Genomic DNA, 14,745 nt, shown 5'->3' on the forward strand with positions numbered 1-14,745 from the left:
GGCCACTTTGGGTCAGCTGCCCTGGCTGTGTCCTGTGCCAACTTCTTGTGGCCCTCCAGCTTTCTCACTGGCTGGGCATGAGAAGCTGCAAAATCCTTGACTATAGTCTAAACACTACTGAGCAACAACTGAAAACATCAGTGTTATCAACATTCTTCTCACACTGAACTCAAAACACAGCACTGTACCAGCTACTAGGAAGACAGTTAACTCTATCCCAGCTGAAACCAGGACAATGGTATTTAGGCCCCTAATTTCTTCAGGAATTCCGTTTAAGGGATGGTGCAACACAGATTTGGCTAACTCATTTTGGTTTCTATTTATATACAGTCATACCCTGAAATACTACAGTACTGGCAGAAATTGCAGAACAGAGCCCAGCACATGGAAGCAGTAGCCTCACACCAAGCTGTGGTACCATATGCCACCGTGAAGCCATATGGCAAGCTGATCTCTCAAGCACAAACTTAACCCTTTTCCTCCTAGGAAGCTCAGTCTCATGAGCAGCCTGAAGCAGCCCTAAATGTCTTTCTTGCCTACCCAGGCACTGCTGAGAGCAGGAACTAGCCCTCCCATCAGCCTGGACAGCCAGTGGGCTGCTTTTTATCCAGCCCTTCCTAGTGAAATCATGTAACCTGAACACTCTTACCATAAAATTATAACTACCCCTGCAACTCTTTCTGGTCACTAGGACACACTGGCTTTCTCACCACGGTCAGAATTCATTCCCCAGGAAGATTCCAATAGCTGCACTTAGAAGTAGTAAATTAAGAAATAATTGGTTTTGTCAGAAAAGCAATTTTTCCTTCTCCAAATATTCCTTCTTCCTACCCAAAGTAAATGTTTCAGGAAAGTTTAGGTTCAACCAAGTGTTAGGTTTAATGTATCTACTTCCTTATCCTCTAGAGATATAAACAGGATCTGAATACCAGGGGAAGGGTAAGTAGGGGGAAGCTTTCCTTCTTTTCAGTATGTTGTACCTGTTCAAGTTAGTATAAGATGACAATGGACTTCAAGCTTGTGACAATTCTAAGGAAACAGGTCCTGACTAAAATTAATTTTCAGGCAATCTGATAGATTCCTCTTCTGCCCTACAAATTCCCTGGTACATAATAAGCTTCACAGACATATGGATTGCAGAAACAGTCCCAAATAAAACTTTTCCAAGTTATCTAAAACATTCCTAAACCCAATTTTTTTTCTGAAATGTTTAAGGTATGTACATCATATAGAGTCATGTGGAATAGAAGTTTCACTAACATTGTTTGAGATGAATTAAGTAACTCACTTGAGGTTAACAGCTGTTGAGTAATGTTGCCTCCTCCCAAACCCGTGCTGATAAAAACGATGAGTCATATTACACTAAATATTTATATTACTCCTTCATCCTAATGCAGGTCTCTTCCAGACACACTGTGTGACTAATAAAAAACATCTTATGCCACATCCCCCAGTATTATCTTGAGAAAAATATCCCAAGTCTGAGATGACACACACACAAAGGGCACAGTAAAGCATGGCCAAGACTCCTCACTTCTCAATAGATTCAACTTATTTCTCTGAGCATCACAATACATTCCATTTAACAATGATTTTGAACTAATAACTTTGGTGTTTGAGAACTTAGGAAGAAAACAAAATCCAATGGAATTTAGCTCAAAACTTCATGCAGAGTTTACTTGCTTAAAAACAAAGATACAGAAGTTGAGGCAAACACTGAAATTTAACTCAGCACTAGGACGGGAAAATGCAGAGGGGAGTTGTCTAAGGGTGTGAGAGTGGATATTGGTTTGCTTGGCATGCATAGTTGAAACCATACCACATCTTTCACCTCTTCCTCCTAACAAAGCAAACAACATAAGACACTTTAAAAAAAAAAACATAATCCCTGAGGCATATTTAGTCTCTGAGCTACCCAAGCTCCTGAGCTGGTGAGGATGAGGGACCAAAATCAAGTAGAGTAAGTACAAATAATGTAAAACCATAATAGAGACATTTAAGAAAAGAATCAATAAGATTTGTAAAATGCACATAAAAGCCACTTTCATATGTTTTAAAATGTATTATCTAACGTGAGAAAGACATGGGATGTACTTAAACTGTCAGAGCAACCTATCTCTCAGAATATTAGCAAACTCTCTTGAGTTACTGCAGATATTTGAGCAAGTTTAGAGCAACGTACTGCACCCAAATTTGTTATGCACGCACATTTCCCACTTGCAAATGGATTGTTCTTACAGTCAGAGAGCAGAAACAGCTCTGATTCAGGTAAAATTAAGCAAATTAGGAAATAAGTTACAATTAAATCCAAGCTGAAGTGAGGCTTTCTGACTACACACCTCTTTGCCATGTTATGGTAGATGGGTCAATATCAAGGCGCACAAATTTGCTCATCTCCTCTTCTGTTAAAGTCCCAGGATCAGTCTTGTTTATTCCCAGCCTCTACACGAAAACAAGTTAAAGAAATGCAATGAAGTGGCTTTTTTGCTTCAACAGGTATAGCTGCTCTGGCTTATCACCCCCACTTTCAGCAAGCATTTTGGAAAGAAGCATGTCAGGACCAGAACTATTAAAAAAAAATATTAAAAAAGCACATAGAAAAACACCTGTAACTAAAATGGAAGCAAATGTAGATAGAGTAATTAAAAAAAAAGGAGAAATACTCATAGATCCTTAAATTAACAATCTCTTTCTTACACAGAAGAAACTCTTAATGTAAACCAAAGAGGAAATTCAACATTGTCTAATAAAAAGATAATGAATTGCTTGCTCTAGTTTGTGGAAATCTTTGAAAGACCCATGTGTTGACTTGTATGAATCATCTTTGAATTAAATAAAAACTTCTGTTTTAAGAGCCTATCATCCATAAACTCAGTCACTTATAATGAATGAGCCAATACCTCCTGGCTTTTACAGATTCACTATTTCAGCAACACCACACCTTTTTTTAGGTGAATCTACATAAAGATGGATCAGAAAACTGTGTTTAAGAACTGTAGTCTTAAAAAAAAGAAAAACCTTAACTTTCTTCAGCATTAGAAAGATTCTTCAGTGAATTAACCGACATGCTTATACTTCAGGACTAAAAATAAAGCAAGTCTAAAAGTCTAAAGATGCTCAATTTCAAAAAGCTACCTCAGTTACTTCCCTATTTAAACCAACAATTATTTTCTAGAAAGCTGGGGACATCCTTTTGAGAGTATTAAAAATGTTTTTGCAACACTCCTTTTTGAGGATTGGTCTCTCAGACTGTGAGGGATGCTTTCAAATCCAGATGCAGGCACTGGGGTATTTCCCACTGTACTGGCAAGGGCAAAAAGCTGTTGAGAACAGCTTGCAGGTTTTGACACCTGGTACCCTAAGATTTTTCACCCCAGTTTTAATGAAGAAAGGCTTATGTCCTCAACTGCCAGTTCTGTATTAATATTTTCTAATCTGTTGGCCAATTTTAATCTAATTAGGCAGTTAGGAGATAGTTTCTTACAAATTCTATGAAAATTGACAGACTAAGAAAGGAGCAATATCCCACTAGCATCTATACTGGGGGATGGCAGTCCGAGCTCAGTGCTCATCCCTCCTGCTTGGTGTATCAGGCATTTGCCAGATACATTTTTGCAGAGCATTTTGCCTAGAGCATTTTTCCACAGAGGGTTAACAGCAAAATTTTCAGTCATTTTTGTAACTTCCAACTGCAGCAAGGAGGGCTAGGCACTGGGACTGCAAAGGAAGCAGCCTATCCGTCCCAGGGTCTCAACAATGTCTATACTGGATCTAAGCAGCAAAAAAAAAAAAAAGCTGGCTGGTCTGGATGCAGATGGGAGGAAGTAAGACATAGAGCTGACGTGGAAAAGGGGACAAAGAAAAGACTGGGATGGAAGCAGTTAAAGAGGGGAGGTAAGGTAAGAAGGTCTTAGTCTAATAACTACTGGGAAAAAGAGAAAAAAGCTGAGGAGCAGGGGAAGGAGAAAGCTAGCTCCTGACGTTAGACAAGGAGTTTGAAAAAAAAAAATTTGCATGGGACCTTCTGTGATTACAAGCCCCCAGTTGTGTTTTTTTTTTTACATTTTTTTTTAAGTATAAGGAATCATTATACTAAAAATAATTCACAGCAAAATAATTTAGTTATATTGGAAATTATGATGCATATATTAAAATGTTATAAAGCCAAACTTATTACTGAGTTGCAACTCATGTGAAGTGAGAGAAATCCATTTCAATTGCAGAGATAGTTGGTGTGTCATGAATAACTAAAACAATCCCCCTCCTCCCCTACCTGTTTACCCCACATGCAGCGTAAACAAGGACAAAATGAAAATACTCCAAAATTCTGACGGAAAATTCTGTGAGATCTACTCTGCCACAGAGTCAAGGCATCATCCACATTTTAGTTTACTGGCATTCAAATGAACAGCACAAAAGCTTAAAATGTTATGAGAAACTTTTTGTTTGTTTGTTTCCAAAACAGAAGCTGGTATTATCTCTATCATCCTTTCCACCCCCCCAATTCCACATGTGCACTTGGTAGCTATCCATTGCCATCCGGTGACTCTGAAACAACACCGGTCAGGACTCAAAAGCCAACAAACATGGAACTGGATGCAGAAGACTGAAGCTGTCCTTAAGGGTCATATTCAAGGGGATCATATTCTCCTTCCCCTATGCTAGCAGACTGTGTTGCTCTCATTATTTATCAGAATGGCAGCCTCAAATCCAGATATGTTATTCATACATGAATTGCATAGGAAGCTCTTCTGGAAGCATTCAGGAAGCAAGATGGGATGCAAAAATATACTATGCACACAAATGTGCTTCTACCCCTCGAAGGAAGAATGCTATCAAAGTGACATCAATAAAACCCCAGAAGTATATGCTATAATAAACTTTCATAACCAGAAAATACTGCAAAACCAAAGAATGTGAGCTTTCAAATATGACTTTACCGTAATAGGAAAAGTATTTTAAAAACTCTAACTTTAATATTGCATCAGGAAAGACACAGCATTTAAAAACATTATTGGTCTATTTCAGGAGAAAAGAATAGCAAAAATGTTAGTTATGAAAATAGTATCAGACCCAGATCCTATTACTTCAAGGACAATGCTTTCAGAAAACAGTCTGGACTTGATAAATTCATGAGGGACATTTATACGAACTCGGTCCCATACATCAAATAATTTTAAACAAGTTGTGTAAGAGTACGTTTTATGAAGAGATACTATAATTGAGGAGAGACTGCATAAACAACTTACTCTCAGACGGGCAAGCTGAATAGCAGAAAATCCTCTCACGCCATTAACTACTGGAACCAGTCTATTATACAAAGCCTAGAAAAAACACACAAGAAGTTAATGAAAGAAAAAGTTACAACCAGGAACTAGTTGAATAAAAAGCTAATGTTTTTATTTTATTCAGACTAATTTCAGCAAGAATTTCCCAACTACTTAAATTGTGGACCTCTGGTTAGCAATTTGAAAAACAATTCTGAGAAAGTAGTAGGTTTTTAAGCAATGCCTATGACTTAACAGTCTAAATCCAATTACCAAAATTACCGTGTTTCTGTTTCACCAAAATAATATGTATTAGTTCTGAAATTGAGAACCCTTTAAAACTTAAACCAAGGTCCAAATTATTCAAACTACTACTTTCACTTGCAAACTGGCCTAAATGCACATTTGTGTAGTACCAAGTAAAGGCGATATGACAGCCCTGCTCAGTTTTAACACTGTAGGCAAAAAAAGGCGGCTCCTTCCTTTACTTTCTCTCTTCCCTTTAAAGAGTCAAATCAGCATTTGTGTTAAGATCACTACAGATTTATTGGAGGGAAGAGGATCTAGTTTATTTTGCCCACAATGCTGCCTTCTTAAGGTACTTCATACCCAACTATACATCAGAAGTGTAATTTTTAACTTTAAAAGGAGTATACAAATTATTTAAAAGAATAAGATTATACAGAGAGAAAACATCTTTTATTAGACAATGTAGTACAGGCTGAAATAGTTGACAATGTTCTGGGCATAAGATCCTTATCTTAAAGACTACCTTATAATAGCTATTTGTCAGAAAAATATATGCTATAAGCAAAATTTTCCAGCAGAACATAGAATGGCTTCAGCAATAATTTCTGTTCACACGGTGAAAATATAAAAAGATAATCAACTTATTTTGCTTTTGAAATGCAGTTTATTGAAAAATTGAAAAGAAAAAATGTCATGTGGATAACAGAAAATAATTCTCACCTTATCAGACTGAGTGTTCTCATGCAAGATCCTAGCATCAATGGCAGCAGCCAACAAATTATTTGCAGCAGTTATAGCATGAATATCTCCAGTCAAATGAAGGTTGAACTAGAAGGTGAAAACAACAAAATCTTTTTATAAGAAACCATTCAGCTCAATTTATTAATCTCAGATGGATTAGCAGCAACAATCATTGCTATCTCCTTGAGGCTGCAGCTCTGATTAGTCACCTATCTGTAGATGAATATTATCAGGCTGAAAATACACTGAGCTATATGAAGGACTTGTTTTCATGTGAGTACATTGTGAACCACCATTAGATTAGCCAAACAAAGCCACGAACGTCTTTATTCTTTGCTAAATGATCCAACAATGAACAGCCCAGGGCTATGGTTCCACATCATTAATACTAAATCAGTTTACTGTCAGTATTTACTAATTGTGCAGATTTCTGTTAAATCCCCCAGAGCACACCATGTGTGCTAGCCACAGGAGAACAGCCCATAGCTGATCAGGCACGAACATCGCTGATACAAAGTTTGTCCAACAAAGTTTTGTGGAAAAATCTGAAATCGGCAGTTTAGATTAGATTAGGACCTGTGTTACGTAGGTACAGTATTTTTTATACACCTCTGACAGAAGGAGGCGGAAGGTCAGTTTTAATCGCACTGCAGCACTGACAGCGGAGGGGCACCGACAGCAACCAGCACAAGCCCTTGACTGTGCTCACACTCATGTGCAACAGGGGATCAAAACTGTAACTAAGCACTATATTAGAGTTCTGTTTGGACCAGCTGTGCACTTTCAAGGTGGTACTTCACCAGCTCAGGCCATGGAGTGGTTTTGTTGAGCCCAAATTAGACTCTTTTGGGGTGAAACCATCACGCGTTTCCAAACAAGCACTGTGAATATACACACAAGCTTAACCATGCTATCCTTAAGTGCTCCATTGCCCAGAGAAACTAACTGCTTGCGTTTTACGCTCTGGAAACCAACACAAAACCCCGCTGTCAACTACTGCGTGCTGAAGCCCTGGGGTGCACAGCTAAGCCTGCTGAGGATAAAGGGAGGGAGGCTTAAGGCAGGCACCCAGCTTGGATGGCAGCAGCCAGCCGACAAGAAACACTACATTTCACCTCTGTCCTTGACCCAGCCTGTCCATAAACATGTGGATCACGTAGCTTTACACTGTGAATGTTGTGCTAGGGAAGGGTGCACACTTCAGTCAGAGTATCACTGTTTTCACAGTGAGAGTATTTTGAAAGCATGCACCCAGCCGGCTCCTTCCAAAGCCGGCACGTGGTTTTCAGGAGCCCTCAAAGAGAGCTAGGGACGATGCCATCTTCAACAGAAGTCCATTTACTTTTGGGCGGAGGAAAGCTGCAGATGAATTTAGAGGCAAGAAAACAATTCGTTCACTGTGACAGTGCCAGGGCCCTGGGGACACCACCTGTCCTGACTGTGCCTGGCCCCCCGGGGCTCCCCCACGGCCCAGGACCCCACGTCAGCCCCGGGGCCATCAGCCCCTGCCCCAGCGATGCCGCAGCAGGGCCGGTCTCCGTCTCCCCACAGCCCTGCCCGGCCCAGCCGTGGGCCACAGCAAGCCAGGCCCACCCGCAGGCCCACAGCCCAGCCAGGCCTCAGCCCGTCCCCAGGTTGGTGCCCAGTGCCGGGGCTGGGGCTGGGGCTGTCCCGGTGCCCCCGTCTGCCCGCTCCTGGCTGGGTTTGGGACGGGCCCTGCCTGCCAGGCCCTGCCTGGCCACCCCCATGGGGAGCCCCAGCCCCTGCAGCTCCCCAACAGCCTGCACCCTTGAAAAGCAATTTTTCATAGGAGACTTCATCACTGTTGTTGAGCCAAATCATCTTCCTTTTACTTATCTAGCAAAAGTCGTGGTAGTCACCCCTCCACAGTATTCTGGGCATGTCTCACACTACCACAGGAGGATCAGCCTAGCTAAAAACAAGTCCATTTTGCCACACTCAGTGACTTCTGCTAAAAAGAAATATTAAATCTACATTTGAAAAAGAAATTTCCTCAACCCAGCAGCCCTGGGCCTCCCTGGCTTTTTCTACTCCACCAGAAAAGTAATGCTTTCTCATTCTCTTTTGCAATAGATGTGGATACAAAAGGAAAAAAAAATAGCAGTAGCCAGCTCTTTGTCTTGTATGTTACACATGGAAAGCAGGCTTTCTTCTCAGGAAGCATCTGAAGGATAGCCAAGATTTTACAAACATGTAGAGTATCTGTGCAACATTTTTGAACCCCTACTCTGCAGCCCGTCCACATCACACAGCAGGCATGTGGAGACGGCAAGGGACCGCGTGGAGATGGCAAGGGACCGCGTGGAGATGGCAAGGACCACCCCAATTCTCCAGGCAGACCACTGCTATCAACCAAATGCTGCAGACGCCACCTTAGCCTGCCCACCCCTTCCAGAGGGACAGGGACTTGCTGCCTCCCCCTGCTGCCTCACCTCCTCCATGGGAATCACTTGAGCGTATCCACCACCAGCTGCTCCACCTGCACAGCAAAGCACATACGGTCACATCAGACTTGCACCAGTTTTGAAAAGAAACCACCACCCTTAAACACACAAAGTGAAACATACAGTGTTGATGACATATTTCTCAGCATATTTATTTCTATTAGGGGATCAATGATGCACCTAAATAAACAGGATTTCCTTAAACCTTGCTGGCTTTTTTCAGCAGGCCGTAAAAGAGGAATTCTTGATTTGAAATGAAAGCCTACACATGATGGCTGGCCCAGAGTTTGGCTACATAAAGGCCACCCTCTGTTCCTGCCCTGGTTTAGGACATGGTCATGCACATGCAGCTCTTGAGTGGAAAGATGTAGCAGTCACAAGCAAGCACTGCTTCCGAACAAAACCTTCACACCTTTGCCTGAGCACTCCTTCCCTGCTGCCTTTCACAGTACAGGCAAGGGAGTTCATTGTAGCCTACACGCAAGTTGAGTGGAGGGATTAAAGCACTCACATGCACCAGTCTTGGCTGAGAAGCACCAAGCACCAGGAGCCTTCCAGCTGAAATCAAACTTGTTAACTTAAACTTCAGCAAAGCAAAGTAGAGCAGATGGGAGAGTGCTTGCCCAGTTAGGCACCAATCTCAGCTGAGAAATGGCAAAAAAAAGATTGCATTACTTCCTATCAGCAATGAAGACAGGCTTGAACTCTGGCTGGCTCTTACCTGGCCCTCAGGCTCTTAAAGGGTTTCTAGGCAAAAAGGCAGCAGCCCATGATTAGGGGCAACAACTCAGAAGAACAGAAAGAAGAGGTTCAGACCCAGCCAAACGTATGATGCAGACACAGCTGAACCACACACACAACTCCCAATTTCCTTAAGCTTGGATATTTCCAATCAATACAAGTGGATTTAGGACTCCTCCTCAAAGAAGACTTAAACAGTAACATTTAGAGACGTCTTTAGAGAGTCTCCAAACAGAGCAGTGGCTGGAAGGGCGTGTACTTGCACAAAACTCCTCCTGGCTAACACATCCCCATGCCTTTCATTATGTTTGGGCTTTATCTGTGTTATCAATACACATTAAGTACACAAACATAGATACGAAACTTGCATGGGAAGATGTGTGCAAGAAACCTTTATCTATTAGTTATATACTTATCAAAAAATCCAATGTGCTACCATTCAGACAATCCACTGACTGAAGTAACTAAGGATTTTAAAAAGAAAAAAAAAAAAGGAAAAAAGAGATGACAAAAAAAGAAGTATTTCCTTTTAATCTGAAAGAGGTCATACAGTCTGCAAATATTATGTACCTTTAACTCCAAAAGTAGGTCCTTGGGAAGGTTGTCTCAGACAAGCAAAGGAATTAATGTTAAGGTGTGCAGTAAGCGCCTGAACGAGACCAATTGTGACTGTGCTTTTCCCCTCTCCTAGGGGTGTAGGGGTTATTCTAGCAAAACAAGAAAAAAAGATTAATCAAATTCTTTGCTGATGTCAGCCTGGCTAAGGATATCAGAACTTACACCTTTTGATTTCAATGAAGAATATTTGTACAGCAAATTTCAATAAGATTACTTTATCTTCACAAAAATACTGCCACAATGTCAGCCCCTAGCTCAAGCTGGAATGCTAATATACATGTGTCTTCTATTTAAGCAATTTACTATGATAGCAGAAAAAGAGAAGATTATTTTGGCAAAAGTTCTAAAAAATATATTGAATTTAGTCATTTTTATTACAGCACAAAAGTCTCACCAGTTTCATTAACAAACCATCCATCAAGATACTCTGACCATGTATTAATACATTTCTGTAGTAATGCATGAGATGTTTTATTCCCACTGCTCAAACTTTGAATGAAATAATAGAATTATCTTAAATTAAATAACCAAGAGTTTTGTTTGTAGAGCTCACCTATCCCTCTCCAGCTTCCATGGCATCATAACCCTCAACAATGACAGACTAACCGCTTTTTAAATAAAACAGAACACAAAAGTCACTATATTCAACTGAACATGATTTATTTTACACAGGTTTCATGATATTTTTGCAGATTTAAGGGTTATGAGGGACAATTACAATCACAGTCCAACCTCCCATACAAAAGCTCAAAAACCTCATGCTACAAATCCCACATGTAGACCATGATTGAACCAGGACAGAATTTTAGAAAGACATCCAATCTCGAATCAGAGACTCAAACCTCCACTCAAAGACTCTATTCTTATCCCTTTAATGACAATGACAGCTGATTTTGCAAGTAGGAAACTTCATCAGCCTTCTGTGAATGAGACACCTCAGTTTAAGTGATGTTCTTCCTACTTTGAAGGTCAGCACATTTGTTTATGATCCATCTTAAAAGTGTGTGTGTGGGGGTGTTGGGGTTTTTCTCCTTTTTCTTTTTTTTCCTTCCTTAAAGTATGAACACATCTCACATCTCTGAAATGCATTCAAATGATTCATTTGAGACACAGCATTTCTCCTTCTGACTGGCAAAAGAAGAAAGCCTCAGTCTTTTTTCCACTCACACCACTCTCACACAAGTCATACTTTTTGGCATAGTGTAACCATTCATATCTTTGCTGCCTTCATTACCTGCAGAGAAGTACCTTAGTGAAGTTGACATTAAAAACTAACGTTCAAAATACAAGCATGCACACACATCCTAGTCAAAGAGGAACCCTTATCCTATAACCTCTTCAAAACTGGAGCTAAAATATCTAGCTCTAATTAGAAACACTTCCTTTCCCAACTAGTAATTTTTCCAAGATATTGCTATGCTCAGATCACAATTCAAATGGCAAAAAACCTTAGTAAAATTGTCAAAGGTAAGGAGACATCTGTGTTGTCCCCTTGCCTTTAAGATTCAACTTAGTTCAGTTAGTTCACAGATTGACAAATTTCCTTCTTTGTCCCACAAAACATGCAAAAAACATTTGTCACAATTCTCTCTTTTACATCATCGTTGGATCCTGGACTTTTTCTTAAAAAAAGAAGCCTTTGTTAGATATGTCTGGAAAAATTTGGGCAATAGGAGGCAAGCCAAATTAGCATCTTCTATACTGTTCTAGGAAAGAATCTTCCTATTCAGAAAAGTAATGTTTTAACTCAAGGTCCTGTGAAATCAATGGGGTTTAGTACATCTATAAGAGATTCCCTGAACTCAGACTCTTCAGAAATAGTATTTTTTCTACTGATAGCTTTGAACTACTCTCATATGACCATGTAGTACATGGGTTACTTAATTTGAGCATTTGTTTTTAGTCATTTTTTCCTACATTTATAACATCATATTTGCCAACCATCAGACTCTAAAGCATCATCAGTAGCTTACTATCCAGACTATTTCGTTATCCCGCCTTCCTAGAACTGTACTCCCTTGACTTGAAAGGGAATTCACAGATGTTTAGCAAAATATCTATGTAGACCCAACTAAAGGTAAGAGATTTACAGCATATCCTGAAAAGATTCCATGTTATCTACTCTCAAGAGCGGTTTTGGTCCCTGTCATCTTTATATCCATACTGTGCCTTCTTATTTCCTTCTGATCTACTGCAGGAGCACAGAATGCTACTTCACTTCTTTTACTTTCATGTTTGCAGCTCCTAGAAGAATGGATACTTTTTAATCTCTACATTGTCACAACAGTGAGCCCTCCTGGTTTTACTGTTGCCACAATGACAGCTTCCTTTTTTCCCACCACTACTTCTGCCATCTCCATTTTGTCCCGGGATCTTTACTTTTGTACAAAGATGCTTCTTTCAGAGCACCACAGCCAGGTTAACTCACTTTTACTACCAGTTTTACCCTCCTGACTACTGTTGCAACACTGGTTGCCCCAAACCCATTCAAATAATTATTAGCACACTGCCCCTTGTTCTCTTACTGTCTCATTCACTTTTTTCTATTGCCCTAATCTCATTTACTTGATCCTCTTATTCGGGTGCATTAAAGCCAGATTTAAAGAATATATGAGTAATCTCGAGGCACTACTGCATTAATTCAAAGACTTAACAAGATAATAACTCTTTAAGCTGTTAGTTATTTAAAAAACAACAACAAACCAACCAAAAAAACCCACCAAAAAGCAAACTATTCTGCTATGAAAAAGACACCTATAACTGTTTACTGGAAGTTACCAGTAAAGGACTTCCCACAAACCCCCAAAACTCAGTGCCCACAACAGCTGCACTGCTAACAGAACAACTTCTATTTGCAGTTCTTCCTGTTGGAGGTTACCTCTATTTTTGAACATCGGACACACGAAATTCACATTCAAGAGAATTCAGAGACACCATCACTAGGTTATTTACTCAAGTGCAGCTCAAAACGTGGCAGAAGGCTGACCTGGCATGCACAGCAGCACAGGGACTCTTTATACCTCTTATGAAACAAGCAAAATCAAAGATGCAGCCTACTATTCAGTAAATGAAAGGAAATTGGAACTGACAAACCCATAACCAGAAGGCATGTTGGTAGTTGTATGAAAAATAACTTGTCGCAAAAGATACACACAATCAAGCGCCACATTACTAAAATGCTCTGGTAACACAGCTCGCCTATTCTAAAATGACTATGTAAAATGAGCCAGAAAGCACTGGGAATTTTCTATGAGAAAGACCTTTTTCCAGAGGACAAAAAGAGAAACACACCATTGCTCATTGATCAAACTGGGAAGAACAGATCTTGCCTCTGCTGAATTTCCAGTTGATACTCTGCACCAGCCACATCCCTAATGTGGCACTCTGGGAGAACCAGCCTCCACCAAAGTGGGGGTAAAAATGAACTAGAGCAAGCTTATTTTCACCAGTGTACTCATGCAAGCACGCAATGGTTTGCAGCGGTAAACGGACATGTCTTTGCAGACAAGTGCAGACACTTTTCATCGAATCTGCTTGGCTTTAACAGCCTACACTTTCGGTGCGTTCCTCAGATGGGTTTGTTCATTTTAATCTGTTCTCTCTCTTCTGAGAAGCCCTGTGAGCCTTAGTTTTCCTGAAACAATGAAGGCTCAAAATGCCTAAAGGCAGCTGTGACAGAGGAAGAAAACCAGCAACTGGACTTCCATAACCAGTCTACAGCACTTGGGTGACACTCTCCCAAGAAACCTCGTCCACTGCAGCAGGTAGGAATAGGCACAAAACCCTGAGAAGTCAAAACCAGAAACCTGACTTTCCAGTCTCTTTCCACCTAACAGAATTAACAAAATGTGAGGACTCTGCAAATCACACTATTGAGTGAAGCCAGATTGGTATGGACAATTCACTTACCTATTCTCAACTTCTCATCTTACACGAGACACCATGGTAGGACACCTTTGATTCTCAGAGGCTCAGTAGCAGCCTCGAGACTACAGGATAAACCTTAAGAGCTAAACAGTTATTTAATAGTTTCAATAGTTAGCAGAACTTCAGTTTAAAAAAAAAAAGCCTGAAATTAGAAGAAATTTCTATTCCAATTATTTCCTTAGAAAGTTTATTTTAAATATCTTCCCTTTTGTACCTGGCCTACTTAGATCAGTTTTTATAAATGAAATAATCCACTTAAGCTGTTTTGTGGACACTGAGATGTTTTTGCTGGCTACACTACTGAGCCTACATGCTTGCAACTTAGGTCACTCGCTCGCATGAGTATAAAATTACATCTGCCAATGGCTAACTTTAGCTCAATTGTGCAATGCTCTGTTTTGACCTTATGCAAATCTAGAGAAAAAAACTCCTTTAAAATACAGTAAATTTTAATGAACTTCAAGAGACTTTTACACCCATCTGCATTATTCTTCAAGTTTCTTTAATATGTTTTCAATCTAAACACAGAAACCCCATAATCATTTTCCGCCTTAAACTTCTTTCTTTGCCACCTACCAAGCAGTCACCAGCTCCTTGGCAAAGTAAGTTTTCCATAACATTGGAAAGCCTTCTCTCTTTATGTATATCAAAACAAAGATAAGAACATGCAGACTTTTTGTTTGTTTGTTATACATCACATTAGCTTACAGTGGAGCTGTTTCTGTGGGAAAGCTACA

General features: G+C 40.1%; 1 protein-coding gene across 4 annotated transcripts in view; it reads right to left on the reverse strand.

Moving 5' to 3' along the window:
• Positions 1 to 14,745, reverse strand: part of MTHFD1L (methylenetetrahydrofolate dehydrogenase (NADP+ dependent) 1 like) — a 160,999-nt gene that overhangs the window by 114,098 nt on the left and 32,156 nt on the right. For 2 of the 4 annotated variants that reach the window (XM_075035984.1, XM_075035983.1), the window contains exons 12-16: positions 10,034 to 10,170; positions 8,711 to 8,757; positions 6,237 to 6,344; positions 5,250 to 5,324; positions 2,340 to 2,442 (exon numbers count right to left, since the gene is read on the reverse strand). In XM_075035984.1, coding sequence (XP_074892085.1) covers positions 2,340 to 2,442; positions 5,250 to 5,324; positions 6,237 to 6,344; positions 8,711 to 8,757; positions 10,034 to 10,170 — 470 coding nt within the window. Of the gene's footprint in view, positions 1 to 2,339; positions 2,443 to 5,249; positions 5,325 to 6,236; positions 6,345 to 8,710; positions 8,758 to 10,033; positions 10,171 to 13,990; positions 14,216 to 14,745 lie in introns of those variants that run through there. The other 2 variants (XM_075035986.1, XM_075035987.1) reach the window with 2 other exon arrangements.

Source organism: Buteo buteo, chromosome 9 (assembly GCF_964188355.1).
Source record: "Buteo buteo chromosome 9, bButBut1.hap1.1, whole genome shotgun sequence".
In the NCBI taxonomy this organism is placed as follows: Eukaryota; Metazoa; Chordata; class Aves; order Accipitriformes; family Accipitridae; genus Buteo; species Buteo buteo.